This window comes from Oryza glaberrima, chromosome 6, assembly GCF_000147395.1.
Source record: "Oryza glaberrima chromosome 6, OglaRS2, whole genome shotgun sequence".
In the NCBI taxonomy this organism is placed as follows: Eukaryota; Viridiplantae; Streptophyta; class Magnoliopsida; order Poales; family Poaceae; genus Oryza; species Oryza glaberrima.
In genome coordinates this window covers 8,602,195-8,615,054 of record NC_068331.1, presented here as the reverse complement: position 1 = coordinate 8,615,054, position 12,860 = coordinate 8,602,195, and the positions used below count along the sequence as shown (strand labels likewise).

Below are 12,860 nucleotides of genomic sequence, written 5' to 3'. Positions count from 1 at the left end.
ATCTTCCCAAAACAAACAAGATTTTCCATCTTGCACAGTACAGGCTGAGATGCCTCTAAAAATATCCACAAATTGTAAAACATCCCTCCACCAAAAAGGTCCTTTAGGAGTAACAGCATGAGAAGGTTCTGCAGTGTGGTAAGTATTCCAAATCAATCTGACCCAGGGAACAGGATATCTATTATAGAACTTATGCAGATTCTTCAAGAGAAGGGCATTATTTTGCAATCTAAGGTCTATTACACCCAAACCACCTCTATCTTTCGGCTGACAAACTCTTTCCCAGAGAACCAAAGACTTCTTACTAGAATTAATATCAGATCCCCTCCACAGGCAATGTCTCCTAGCTCTATCAATACTTTCTATAACTGTCTTTGGAAGTGAAAGAGAGCATATGTAGTAAGTGGGAAGGGAGGAAAGAACTGCATTCACAATGGTCAATCTGTCCCCATAAGATAAAAAAGCAGTGGTTGCTGAGAGTCTTCTCTCTACTCTACCAACTAGAGGAGCAAAATCTATAACTCTTGGTCTTGTGGTTCCAAGAGGAAGACCCAAATAAGTAAAAGGTAACTTACCAATAGAGCAACCTAACAATTTTGAGAGATGATCAACCTTTTCCAAATCTACATTCAGAGGAATCATGCATGACTTACTATAGTTAATCCTAAGGCCAGTTGAAGAGGCAAAAGTGTTCAAAATTGCCTTGAGACAAAAAAGCTCTTTTTGGGAAGCAGTCAAAAAAAGTAGAGTATCATCTGCATACTGGACAATCAGAAATTCATTACCAGGTGTTGGGATTGGCATTGTAAGAACTCCTTGAGAACAAGCTTTATTGACTATAGATTGTAACAAGTCAGCTCCAAGAACAAATAATAAGGGTGAAAGTGGATCACCCTGTCTTACACCCCTTTTGCAATAGAAGGATTTGCCAGGAACACCATTTAGGATAATTGAAGAAGAGGCTGAAGAAAAAATCTGAGAAATCCAACTTATCCATTTAGGATCAAAGCCTTTCTGCCTCATGATGTCCAATATAACTGAATGTTCAATAGTATCAAAGCTTTCTCAAAATCCAATTTTAAAAGAACTATTTCCCTCTTAGAATGCTGGCACTGATGCAGATATTCAAAAGACCAAGCCAAACAGTCCTGAATATTTCTAGCCTTAATGAAACCATATTGGTTTTGGTGGATCAATTCAATGATGACAGATTGTAGCCTATCAGCCAGCACCTTAGTAAGAAGTTTTAGAGCCACACTCTGTAAAGAAATTGGCCTGAAGTCATTTACCTTTTCAGGAGAAGACTTCTTAGGGACTAGAGTTATAAAGGATCTATTAATACTCTCAAGCAAGAGAACCCTCACAAAATTGAGCATAAAGATTATAAAAGTCATGTTTAATTATAGGCCAATAGGCTTTAATGAAGCAACCATTGAATCCATCAGGCCCTGGAGATCTATCAATTGGCATTTTGTTGACAATAGCCCACCGGTTTTGCCGCAGCCGTTGTTGAGTCGTTCGCTCGTTCGTTCGAACGAGGTGTTCCCCTGTGGTTCATTCGTTTGTCCGTCCTGAGTCGTTCTTTAGTTTTGAGCCATTCAAAGCCGCCGGTTCCATTCGCCGGTTTCGGTTGATCATTTGGGTGATCCCCTGTCACGTAGAATTGACTCGTTGAGTCGGTATCTCGTGAGGCTCGCTTGCTAGTCAATCTATCCTTTGATCTTATTTTTCCTTTTGGGCATTAATCTCTGCCAAATGATTAAGGTTTTTCTGTTATTAGTAATAACGTAAAGCATCTGGTAAAGTTCATAACTAAATAATCCGAGCTCTGTTTTAACCCATTCAAATCGCAGTAAATTCGTTAAAATGTCTAGAATCCATTAAAATTGGTTTCTTTTGCTTCTTCACTAGCTTTTTAGCTTGTATTTATTGTGTGCCATGTTTGTCGTTTAGACTCCGGCAGTTCCGACGCTCTAGTTTATTTTGAAGTGGTCGTCGAGGTCCCATCAGCTCAAGAGAAAGGCAAGTCATACAGATATCATTGATCGTATTGAGCCTATTTGCAAAAACCATGCTTTTCTCTTAAAATTGCATTATTTTATAATGTCATGTGGGATGGAATTTACCCATACTCAGCCTTTGTTTACCCTGATTCATTGATAGCCTGGGATAATAATTTGACTAGATGATTGGTTTAGGTATGCTTAGCCATGCTTAGATCAACTAGCTCAAAATGGGATTCACTATATTTTAGTCCTTAATTTTCATGATGATGCTGTGCCATCTTGGCATATGGTTAATTAATTAAAATATGCTTATTTGGTGGATCGTGGGTATATGCATGATTTATTTGGTGGTCGTGCCCATGATAATAAGGACCGGTTCTCGGGAATCCCTGAAAGATATACTCGTACTAACTACAAGCCAGATGGGCTCCAGGCTAGATCTTAAGTATAATCTTTTCTAGCTAACACACCATTGGCAAGGGTAGGCATGATGGAGTATGGATGGACCGGGAGGCGGTCTATGCTGCTTCCGGATTTACCTAGGCACGAGCGGGGACTTCCCATCGCCTTATATGGATGGGGGTGAAACCGGAGGTGTGTGTGCTGGTTAGGGGTGGTTATATGTAGGTTTTTCTCACGATTTCCCCCTTTGTAGTATCGTGGCGGTACTTCGGGGCATGGTTTCATGTGCAGAATCGTGTCTTGTGGGTAATGTTGTACACCTCTGATCAGAGTAAAACTATTCGAATAGCCGTGCCCACGGTTATTGGGCAGTCAACCAGCTCACCGTGATTAGTCTCACCTTAATAATTTGACTTAATGAACTGGTGTAGTTCAGGTGGTTTTGGGTTGGGCCTGTCGCAACGTGGTTTAGCGTCGGACAATGATGATGTTAATACTACTTAATTATCTACTGTTTTACTGCTTTCAACTTATGATTTATAAATGCTACTTTTACTGCAAAATATCCTATGAGCCAATCCTTTAATTACCCTTACATCATACCTTCCCCTTGGTATGACTTGTTGAGTACGGTGGTTGTACTCAGTCTTGCTTTATTTTTCCCAATCCCCCAGAAGCCGAGAATTCGTCAGATGGTGAGTTCTATGAAGATTAGGCTTGCGCCAGCCGTCAAGATTTTGCCTATGGAGTATGGAGGAAGCTTCTCTTTGCTAAGAAGATAAAGTTTAGATGGTCTTTAGTTTTTCCTCTGCTTTTCTGAATTTATTTTATATTTTTGTAAGACGTGGAACTGTATCAAATTGTCATCTGTGTACTCTGGTTGATACCTGTCTAGAGGTTAAATGCACAAATAGCTGGTGATTCGGGCTGTCGAATCCCTGGGCGCGACATCCACGGACATCTACAGAAAAAGTTACATGCGATTCTCCCCACTTTGTCGGGTTCGGCGAAATTAGAACCTCCAAATTCCGCTTGCAAGATTGTGTTTTTGAGGCCAGAAGCTTTTCAGTAGAGCTTTGAAAAATTCTACAGGTCACATATTTTGTCCATTTGAATTTATTTTTTCTATAGTTGGTTCTTGTGTGCTCCTAAGCGTGAAAAAAATATCAAAAAAAATTAAAATATGGGGGAGGGAGCCACATTGGCGCGCTCCCCCTGCCACCTCAGCGCCGCCTCGCCACGGTGGCAGGAGGCTGGCGCTGTCCCATTGGACGGCGCGCCAGCGACTCTAGCACTCCAAAAAGGAACATTTCTAGGATAAGTTTTTTAGGGTCTATTTGCGAAATAAGTTTTTCAAAAGGATCAAATTGTGAAAAATCCAGCAACTAATGGTCTCATTTCTTTTGAGGGAAATTTGTAAAAATCACCCAATAAATCACTTGAAACTTAACATTCCATCCATAAGTTATTCTATTGTAAATATTTCCCCTACTTAGTTTTATTTAAAAACCACCTTAACACAGAAGTGCTTAATCAAATCAACATGTTTTCATAAATTATGAGCCGTCAATATGGTCTTTACCATAATTAAATACTTCTTGGAGTATAGTCTTGATACATTTCTTAGAGATTCCACAAATATAATTGCTGATGAGAGGTTAAACATTGTCACATTGAGTTTTGCTATATAAAAGTACTAATGAAACATAAATAATAAGTCTAATGCAAACACTTGTATAAGATTGATTTGGGTACAGTCTGTGGTGACTCTACGTTAGCGTTAAGCACGTACATACCGGGGTGTTTCTTTTTATGCAAAACTGAGTAGAGGGGTGTATATTTGTAACAACATGAGTTATGAGATGTAGTGTCAAATTTTAAATAACTTATGGGATGGTTTTTATAATTTACCTTTTTCTAAAGAAGGACAAAAGCTTGCGTAGTACTCCTGTATTAATAGAGCATTAGAAAAAAAAAAAGGGGAATATTTACAAAGCCCTGTTGATACAGCAAAACAAACGGCAGTAAGTGACGTTCCCTGAAACAGAAGACTCCTTTACCTTTGACGCTCCTGCTTTCACTCCTTTAACATAGTGATGATAGTGGTGGGCGTTGTGGCGACATGATGAAATTAAAAATCCTTGCGTTTCTCTCATACCACTCTAAGTCTCATATTTTTATCTCTGTAGTTAAGTGATAAAAGTACAATTTTTTATTCACTAATCACGATGGAGACATGTGACATGTGAGCACGCATGTCATTGCACGTGCATGCAAGTTAGACATCGAACACATGTTTTCTCCACATGATTGGTGCTGGTGTTGATCCTTGATACACACAAAGTGAAAGGATTGATACAACACAACCATTGTGCTTTTCAACATCAATCCATAAATAACATTATTAAAAGCTAGAATACCCTGATAGCGAGATCGGTGTATTTATAGGACAAAAGGAAACTGTCCAATGGACCTTCAAATTACTGAAGAGCAACAATATTTTGGGGTCACCAATTTTTTGGAATTATACCGGAAATTTCAAACCAATTGTTCAAACGGATTTTCAATTCACATAAGTTAGATAAATGTAGCACAAGCAATTAAATTATAGAAGCGTCTATATACACTTTATTTTGCATTTACCCTCATGGATGGAGGAGTGTTCTTGGTGCTGCCGACGACAGTGAGAATGCTAGGGCTGTTTGGCGGCACTAGAAACTAGGAAGCTGATGATGGTTGCGGCTGCGCCATAGCCGTGTCAAGAAGCAGCTGTGTGAGTACTGTGTGACGCAGCGGCTGCATACTGCAGTCCGAATAGTGCCACTGCCCTTACATGGGAAAGGAGTGAGGGAAGGTTTTTCATCATTCTAGAGGATATCTCCTTGTTGTATCATCTCTCATAGAGTCATAGAGAGAAGACACTCTGGTGCTTTGTTTCTATTTTATTTGGGTGGGGATAGTTTTAGTGGGAATTTGAAATCAAGTTCTTATAGGACAGAGGAAGTACAGACACATTTTCATCAGGATGTTGTATTGTAATTGCGTTGCACAATCCTATGGCTGAAGTGCACAGTGAGAAGGACACAGCGCCATTGCACATAATGTGCATGGCCAACTACGAGAGAAAACAGATTCTAATCCCTCGGGCGTCCCTTTGTACCTTTCTTTTTTCAAAAATTCAATGCAAATAAATGTAAAAAAACAAACAAAGCAATAATTTAGAGTATAATAATATCACTTAAAAATCAGTGAAGTTTAATTCGATCTACACGTCGAGAAAAAAAAACTATCTATATGTTAGATGATTTTTAAATAAACGAGAGGAGCCCTCGAGGAATCCAAACATTTTCCCCGCTGTGAGCTTTTATTTCGAGGGAATGGACAGGGAGCTCCTGCAATTCTCTGTAGAAGAAGAGAGTTGATTCAATTTATAAGGAAAACTGGATCCAAAAATCTTACAACGACACGGTTAATTTATGGAAAATTGACGAAAAACCCGATATTGACAGACTGAACCTAAGAAGTAAGTACAACCGTCCAACAAGAGAAAATCTCATAAAATGAAGTTTCAAAGAAGGACGCGCCGACAGAATGACGACATTGTCTGATTCTAACGAATCTAAAATTTTCATTTGAGAAATTCCATGACGTGGAGTTGAACTAGGGCTCCAGTAGAAACTCCTTTGACAAGGTGGACGGCTGCGAGCTTTAAAATGCCTCTGTTTCCCTCGTCCCCCAACCCCAATTGTCGTCACCTTCCCATAGTCCCACCCCCACACCGACGCGTCCGTAGTACACCCAAAGTCCAGTGCTCCTCTACACGCCCCTCGACACGATGACCATGAGCTCGCCACCGCCCCGCGCCAGCAAGCACCTCAAGTCGGCGTACCGGCTCGCCGCCATCGCCGTGCCGGTTGTGGCAGCCGCCGTCGTCGTCATCGTCGTCCTCCTCAGAGCGGCGCAGCTCGGCCCCGGCGAGCTCCTCGCTGGCCGGCTTGGCGCCGCGCGGCACGTCCACCTCTTCCTTGCCGCGCTCGTTGTCGTCCCGTCCGCCGTGGCCACCCTTCTTCGCCTCGTCCGCCGCCCACGTAGCGTCTACCTCGTCGACTACGCCTGCTTCCGGCCTCAGCCGAGCAACCGCCTCCCGTTCGCCACCTTCGCCGAGCACTTCCGCCTCAGCCCGCACATCGACGACGGCAGCTTCCGCTTCGTGACGCGCATGATGGAGCGGTCGGGCCTCGGCGAACGGACGTACGTGCCCCGTGGCAACCTCTACCTTCCGCCGCGCACGGGGATGGAAGAAGCCCGCGACGAGGCGGAGATGGTGGTCTTCGCGGCGGTCGGCGACCTGCTCGCCAGGACGCGCATCCGCCCCGAGGAGATCGACGTCCTCGTCACCAACTGCAGCGTCTTCAGCCCGACGCCGTCGTTCGCGGACATGGTGGTGAACAGGTTCAAGCTCCGTGGGGACGTCCGCGCCGTGCACCTCTCCGGGATGGGGTGCAGCGCGGGGCTGATCGCCGTGGAGGTCGCGCGCAACCTCCTGCAGGCGGCGGCGCCCCGCGGCGCGCACGCGCTGGTGGTGTCGACGGAGACCACGTCGTTCTCCCACTACGCCGGGACGAGCCGATCGATGCTGCTGCCCACCGCGCTGTTCCGCATGGGCGGCGTCGCCATGCTACTCTCCACGTCGAGGTCGTCGGCCACCACCACCACCTCCCGGTTCCGGCTGGCGCACATCGTCCGGACGCTCAACGCGGCGGAAGACAGGGCGTACCGGTGCGCGTACCACGAGGAGGACGGCGACGGCAACCTGGGGGTGAACCTGTCCAAGGACATCGTCCCCGTCGCCGGCGAGACGCTCAAGGCCAACATCGCGACGGTAGGCTCCCGCGTGCTCCCGTTGTCGGAGAAGCTGCTCTACGCGCTGTCACTCCTCGCGCGCAAAGTGGCCGGCAGCCGACGACGGAAGGCGATCAAACTCCACGTGCCCGACTTCCGCACGGCGTTCGAGCACTTCTGCATCCACGCCGGCGGCCGGTCGGTGATCGACGCCGTGCAGAGCGGCCTCGGCCTCGCTGACGAGGACGTGGAGGCGTCGCGGATGGCGCTCCACCGGTTCGGCAACACGTCGAGCAGCTCGGTGTGGTACGAGCTGGCGTACGTCGAGGCCAAGGGACGCATGCGCCGCGGCGACCGCGTGTGGATGATCTGCTTCGGGTCGGGGTTCAAGTGCAACAGCGCGGCGTGGGAGTGCATCTCGCCGCCGGCGCGCGACGCCGACGGGCCGTGGGCTGATTCCATCCATCAGTATCCCGTGGCCATCACCACCACCACCACCAAAATGTGCTGATGCAAATGGGAATGGGTTGAGATACGTCAATGAATTCGTGTGTACTCCATCAAAGAACCTTGCAGTACGTGCCGATTACTTGGATATGATGATCGTTATAGCGGGTGCCCAGATGAAACAGTTGTTGTAATTGGAGCATGAGATGGATTCTCATCCCTCCTGGGCACCACTTGTTTCTTACATGTCATCTAAATAGTTATTAAAAGGTTTAAAAAATTAATAACATATATTAATATAAAGTATATCATTATGTAAACATGCAAGGCTAAACTGAAAATAATTATCGTATATTTACAGTTATATTTGTTACAACTTGTAGAAGTGGAATTTGAACTGGTATGTTTGCGGAGTGATATATTTTATATTAATATATCTTGTCGATTTTTTTCAAATATTTTTTATGACTATTTAGGTGACAATTGGAAAAAAAGAGAGGATATCTCTTCAAGGATGAAAACACTCTCCCGTTGTAATTGTGGTTTAATTTGTTATTGGCTTCTGTCGACGTTTGAGGTCACGACTATAGTATTTGCATGGTATGGGGATCGTCGGTATAAGGGTATATGCGAAATTAAAGTAAAAGAGATAGAGACAAGGATTTTATACAGGTTCGGGCCCCTTGTATGACAGGTAATAACCATATTTCTGTTGGCTGAAGCCGGTGTTGCTCTATATTTATCTGAATCACACAAGTACAATAATTGGGATAACCTATCTAGTTGTCGTCGACTTGGCGGCATAGATAACCAACATGTAGTCGTTGACAGGGTAGTCTTCCTCCTCAAATATGAACTCGTCGAGATCAGAGATGGCGCTAGATCCCTCTTGTCGGCCTCTATAGGCACCAGATTGGGTCTGTCTAAGCTCATCACCGATTAGGGGTGAAAACGGTATGGAAATTTCTCGATCGTACTGATACCGTTTCCGCTAATATAATAATAATATTTTTACCGATGTTACCGTTTTCAAATTTTAGTTTTTTTAATTTCTGTTAGTGTGGCATTGAAGTTGGCACTAAATAGATGAATTCATAAATATGGAAATTTCCCGACCGTTTCCGTTCGTTTTCAAAAAAAAAATAAAATAATGTACCATTTCCGACCGTTTTCATCCCTATCTCCGATGTCGATGTCTGGCTTGTCTTGGCTTGTGTGTCTATCTGTTGTGTTCCCACTTCTTCTATGGGGTCTTATATTTATACCCATAGATGTCCCTTGTCCAAGTAGGACTAGGTAGACCAATATGGATACATTTCGAGTAGTCTTTATAGTTTCCATATAGAACTCTAATTGTCGTTCCTTATTTGGAACTCCTTCTATATACGAGGTATCCGTATAAGACTTGGTATATGGTGGTAATCGATTACTATTAGGTATGTGGTATCCATAACCATGACAGTAGCCACCGACTTCAACTCAAATGAATTCACGCTGTCATCCGCGTTTTCTTTGTCTACATTGTCATGCACACTTGGTCGTTCTCGATAACAATCGACAGGACATGGAGTACTCAACATCATTCAAAGAACATCAACGGTCCACAAGTGTATTTGAATTGAAGTCAAGAAATTTCATCTCGGCGGGTATACCATCGCTTCATTCCGTAATCTTTGTCGAACTCCATCAACCGTTCTCGAGTAATTGAGTAGTCGTCCAACTGTTCTCGAGTAATCGAGTAGTTGTAGAATCTGCGACAAAGCCTTAAAATATGACTTTCCTGAAATCAATACTCAGAACAAATTGTTAGATACAAATAGCCCCCAAGCAAACGCTCAAGGGTAACACAATGTAATATGAATTTAAAAATTGAAAATAAATTGAATTTGCATGTGACAATAAAAGATTACTCTCGCTAAAACTGCCCTCAGCAATCGGAGTCTGGCACTCTTCCTAGCCCCCAGCTGTCTTTATGGAAAAATTGTTTTTCCACAAAGATAGATTAAATCTTATAACAAACCAAGCTGAAGTTAATGAAATCCTAGCCCCCAGCCGTGAAGTTGGGAACACCAATTCCCGATTACATAGCTTGGTTAATACACATTTAGAATAGCGTAAAGGAACGATGGGACCGACTTTAAGACAGGGCGATTTTAAAAAAGATGATCAACGGACAAATATTGCATATACAAACACTTATAGAGGTTTTTGCAAAATACATCTCTTGAACCCATCTCGTCGAAACCTTGAAGCACCAAAATCCCCCTACCTGGCACTCCACTATTGATGTTTGAGGTCACGACTTCGGTATTTGCATGGTATGGGGATCGTCGGTACTAGGGTATATGCGAGATTGAAGTAAAAGAGATGGAGACAAGGATTTTATATAGTTTTGAGCCCCTTATTTGATAGGCAATAACACTACTCCTGTTGACTGAAGCCGGTGTTGCTCTATATTTATCTGAATCACATAAGTACAATAATTTAACATATCTAGCTGTCGTCGACTTGGCGGCATGGATAATCAACACGTAGTTGTCGACAACGTGGTCTTCCTCCTCGAATATGAGCTCGTCGAGATCAGATATGGCGCTAGGCACCAGATTGGTTCTATCTAAGCTCATCTCCGATATCAATGTCTCGGTTGTCTAGGCTTGTGTGTTAGTCTGTTGTGTTCCCTCTTCTCCTAGGGGGTCTTGTATTTATACCCATAAATGTTCCTTGTCCAGTAGAACGATGGATACCAATATAGACACAATCCCAAGTAATCCTTATAGTTTCCATATGGAACTCTACTCGTCGTTCCTTATCTGGAACTCCTATATACAAGTTATGGTTCCATATAAGACTTGGCATATGGTGGGTCATACCAAGCTTAATCGATTACTATTAGATATAGGGTATCCATAACCTTGACAGCTTCCACTAAGGATGCAAACGGCCAAAAAATGTTCAAATAATTTTGGGTTTATCACCATATTTGTTTTCTCGGAAATATAATTGAAATTGATTGTAAAGCCGGATACAATAACAACAATGTCGGTACTACTAAAATATTGCAAAATATTGGATACAAAATTATCAGAATAGTTTTGGAATCAACATCTGACAATGGCAAGCGAGTAAAAGTTATATTTATATTATAAATTACACAAAATCTACTTCGAAAAGTCTCTCGATTTTGGCTTAATGTCTGACACCAGCCATACGTGAGAGAAGTACTACTACACATCTACAAACATGCATGTCTTTTTTCTTTTAGGTCATGCATGCCTTCTTTTTTTCTTATAAAATTTTCTCTTAAATTACGTACCCGATTTACAATCCGATTATATTATTGTGTTTGTTACAATTAAATCTTTAAAATAAAATTTGACATGATTATATTATGATAAAAAAATATTTATGTTTGTAAATTATTTTTATATGCAAATTACTTTTGTGATCTGACCATCTTCGAAGATTGGGGAAATAATAAGCGCTGAGATCAGGACAACAAAGTTGAGGTGATCCCAACCGGCCGGTGGTAGCAGCAAGAGGAAAACCTCACGATCGTGAGAGCGTTGGTCTAGTCATCCAGGCGAGAGAGCGGCAACCGCCAACAGGCACACAAGGCCTCCACGATGACCAGCAACCCTTGGACATCCGAGTTCTGGAGGAGATTAATATGATTAGGTAGGAAGAGGAAAATGTGTCTGCTCTTACTCCATGAATTAATCTTGATGGAGGCTTTTATGGGAAGAGAAGAGACATTAACTGAGGCAGAGGTATCGATTAGGTAATGAAAATCAATTAGTCTAACCTCTCCCTTCCCATAATATTTTTCTCCCTAGCCCTTCTATGGAAGAAGATGTCGTCCAGCTATTTTCCGCGATTTTCCGCCGCGGCAGTTGTGGGCATGCGCGATTTTCCGCGAGTTCCAGTTGCAGCAGTGGCGACGCGCTGATGTCGGAGGCGGCGGATGTGCGGCGCATCTTGCACGCAGCTGCGCGACTCCCGTCGCGTGGCGACGCGGCCTCTGCGAGGTACGGCTCGTGTCGTGTGTGCGGCCGATGGAGCGCTCGCCCTTGGTGCGTGCGTGGGCGCGTGGCGGAGAAGATGGGCCGGTTGATCGGCCAGAAACAGCAGGCATAAGGGCCCCTTCATTGCTCCCGTCTGATGTTGCTTCGGCTGCCTTGGTCTATGGGCCTTATCTAGCTAACAACAGGTCGGGCAAAGCAGGGAATAAGTTTACTATGTGACCCTCAAAAGTGATCGAAATCTAATCCGTGACCCTAAACCACAAAATTGGATATCTCGACCCCCAAACTCTTAAAACCGGTACAATTTGACCCTCTTGGCGGTTTTGGAGGGCGGTTTTGCTGACGTGGTGCCTACGTAGCGGTATTGACCGGATCTCCTTTACACGTGGCGTTTAGGTGGCATTTCGAATTAAAAAAATATGCGTGAGACCCATTAGTCATTCACACAAAATGAAATACGGACCCACTGACATGTGGGGCCCACATGTCAGTCCTCCGTGTCTCCTTCTTCCTCCTCCCTCACTCCCTTCTCTCTCTTTCTCTCCCCTTTTTCTTCACCTTCGGCCGGTGGCACATGGCGGTAGGCAAGCCCGCAGCGGCGGTGGCAGATGAAGCGACGAAGGACGGCGACGAGCGGGAGCACGCCGACGACGGCAAATGAGTTGGGCGACGAGCGGGAAAGGAGGTGGGCGGCGCGGCTCACCACGAGGAGCAGGGTGATGTGGTCGTGGGGAGCGGGGACCAGAGCGGCGGCAGCGGGCGGGACGCCGTGCTATGCTCTGCCTCTCCTCAGTCCCCAGCGACACCGCCGAGCGTGCCCCACGGCACGGGGCCAGAGAGGCCAAGCCCGGGAGGTGGAGCACCACGACGCGTGACAAGTCGCCGCTGCAGGTGACCCCCGTCCAATTGCCGCAGACGGCGTGCCCCGTGGAGGTCGACGGCTACGACGATGGCAATGACGAGGAAGACGATCCCGCTGGGTGCCCGCCGGTGGCTATCTCCCTTCCCTCTCCGGCGCCCGCCGGTGACTACCGCCACCATTGTTACAAATAAATTTGTGTCGATCTGGTTTGTGTTTCTGGTTCTGATAGTTCCCCGCCCCTCTGTTTTTCTGTTGATTCTGTTAGAGTCACGCACATGA

At 44.8% G+C, this 12,860-nt stretch overlaps 1 protein-coding gene across 1 annotated transcript; it reads left to right on the top strand.

Moving 5' to 3' along the window:
* Positions 1 to 6,168: 6,168 nt before the first annotated feature.
* On the top strand, positions 6,169 to 8,016 carry LOC127777400 (3-ketoacyl-CoA synthase 5-like). The gene has a single exon (XM_052303984.1). It carries the CDS (start codon positions 6,244 to 6,246, stop codon positions 7,759 to 7,761), a length of 1,518 nt encoding a protein of 505 aa, XP_052159944.1. The 5' UTR covers positions 6,169 to 6,243; the 3' UTR covers positions 7,762 to 8,016.
* The last annotated feature ends 4,844 nt before the right edge of the window (positions 8,017 to 12,860 follow it).

Coding starts and splice junctions, on each gene's coding strand:
- LOC127777400 (XM_052303984.1), top strand. CDS start 6,244: ATGACCATGAGCTCGCCACCGCCCCGCGCCAGCAAGCACCTCAAGTCG.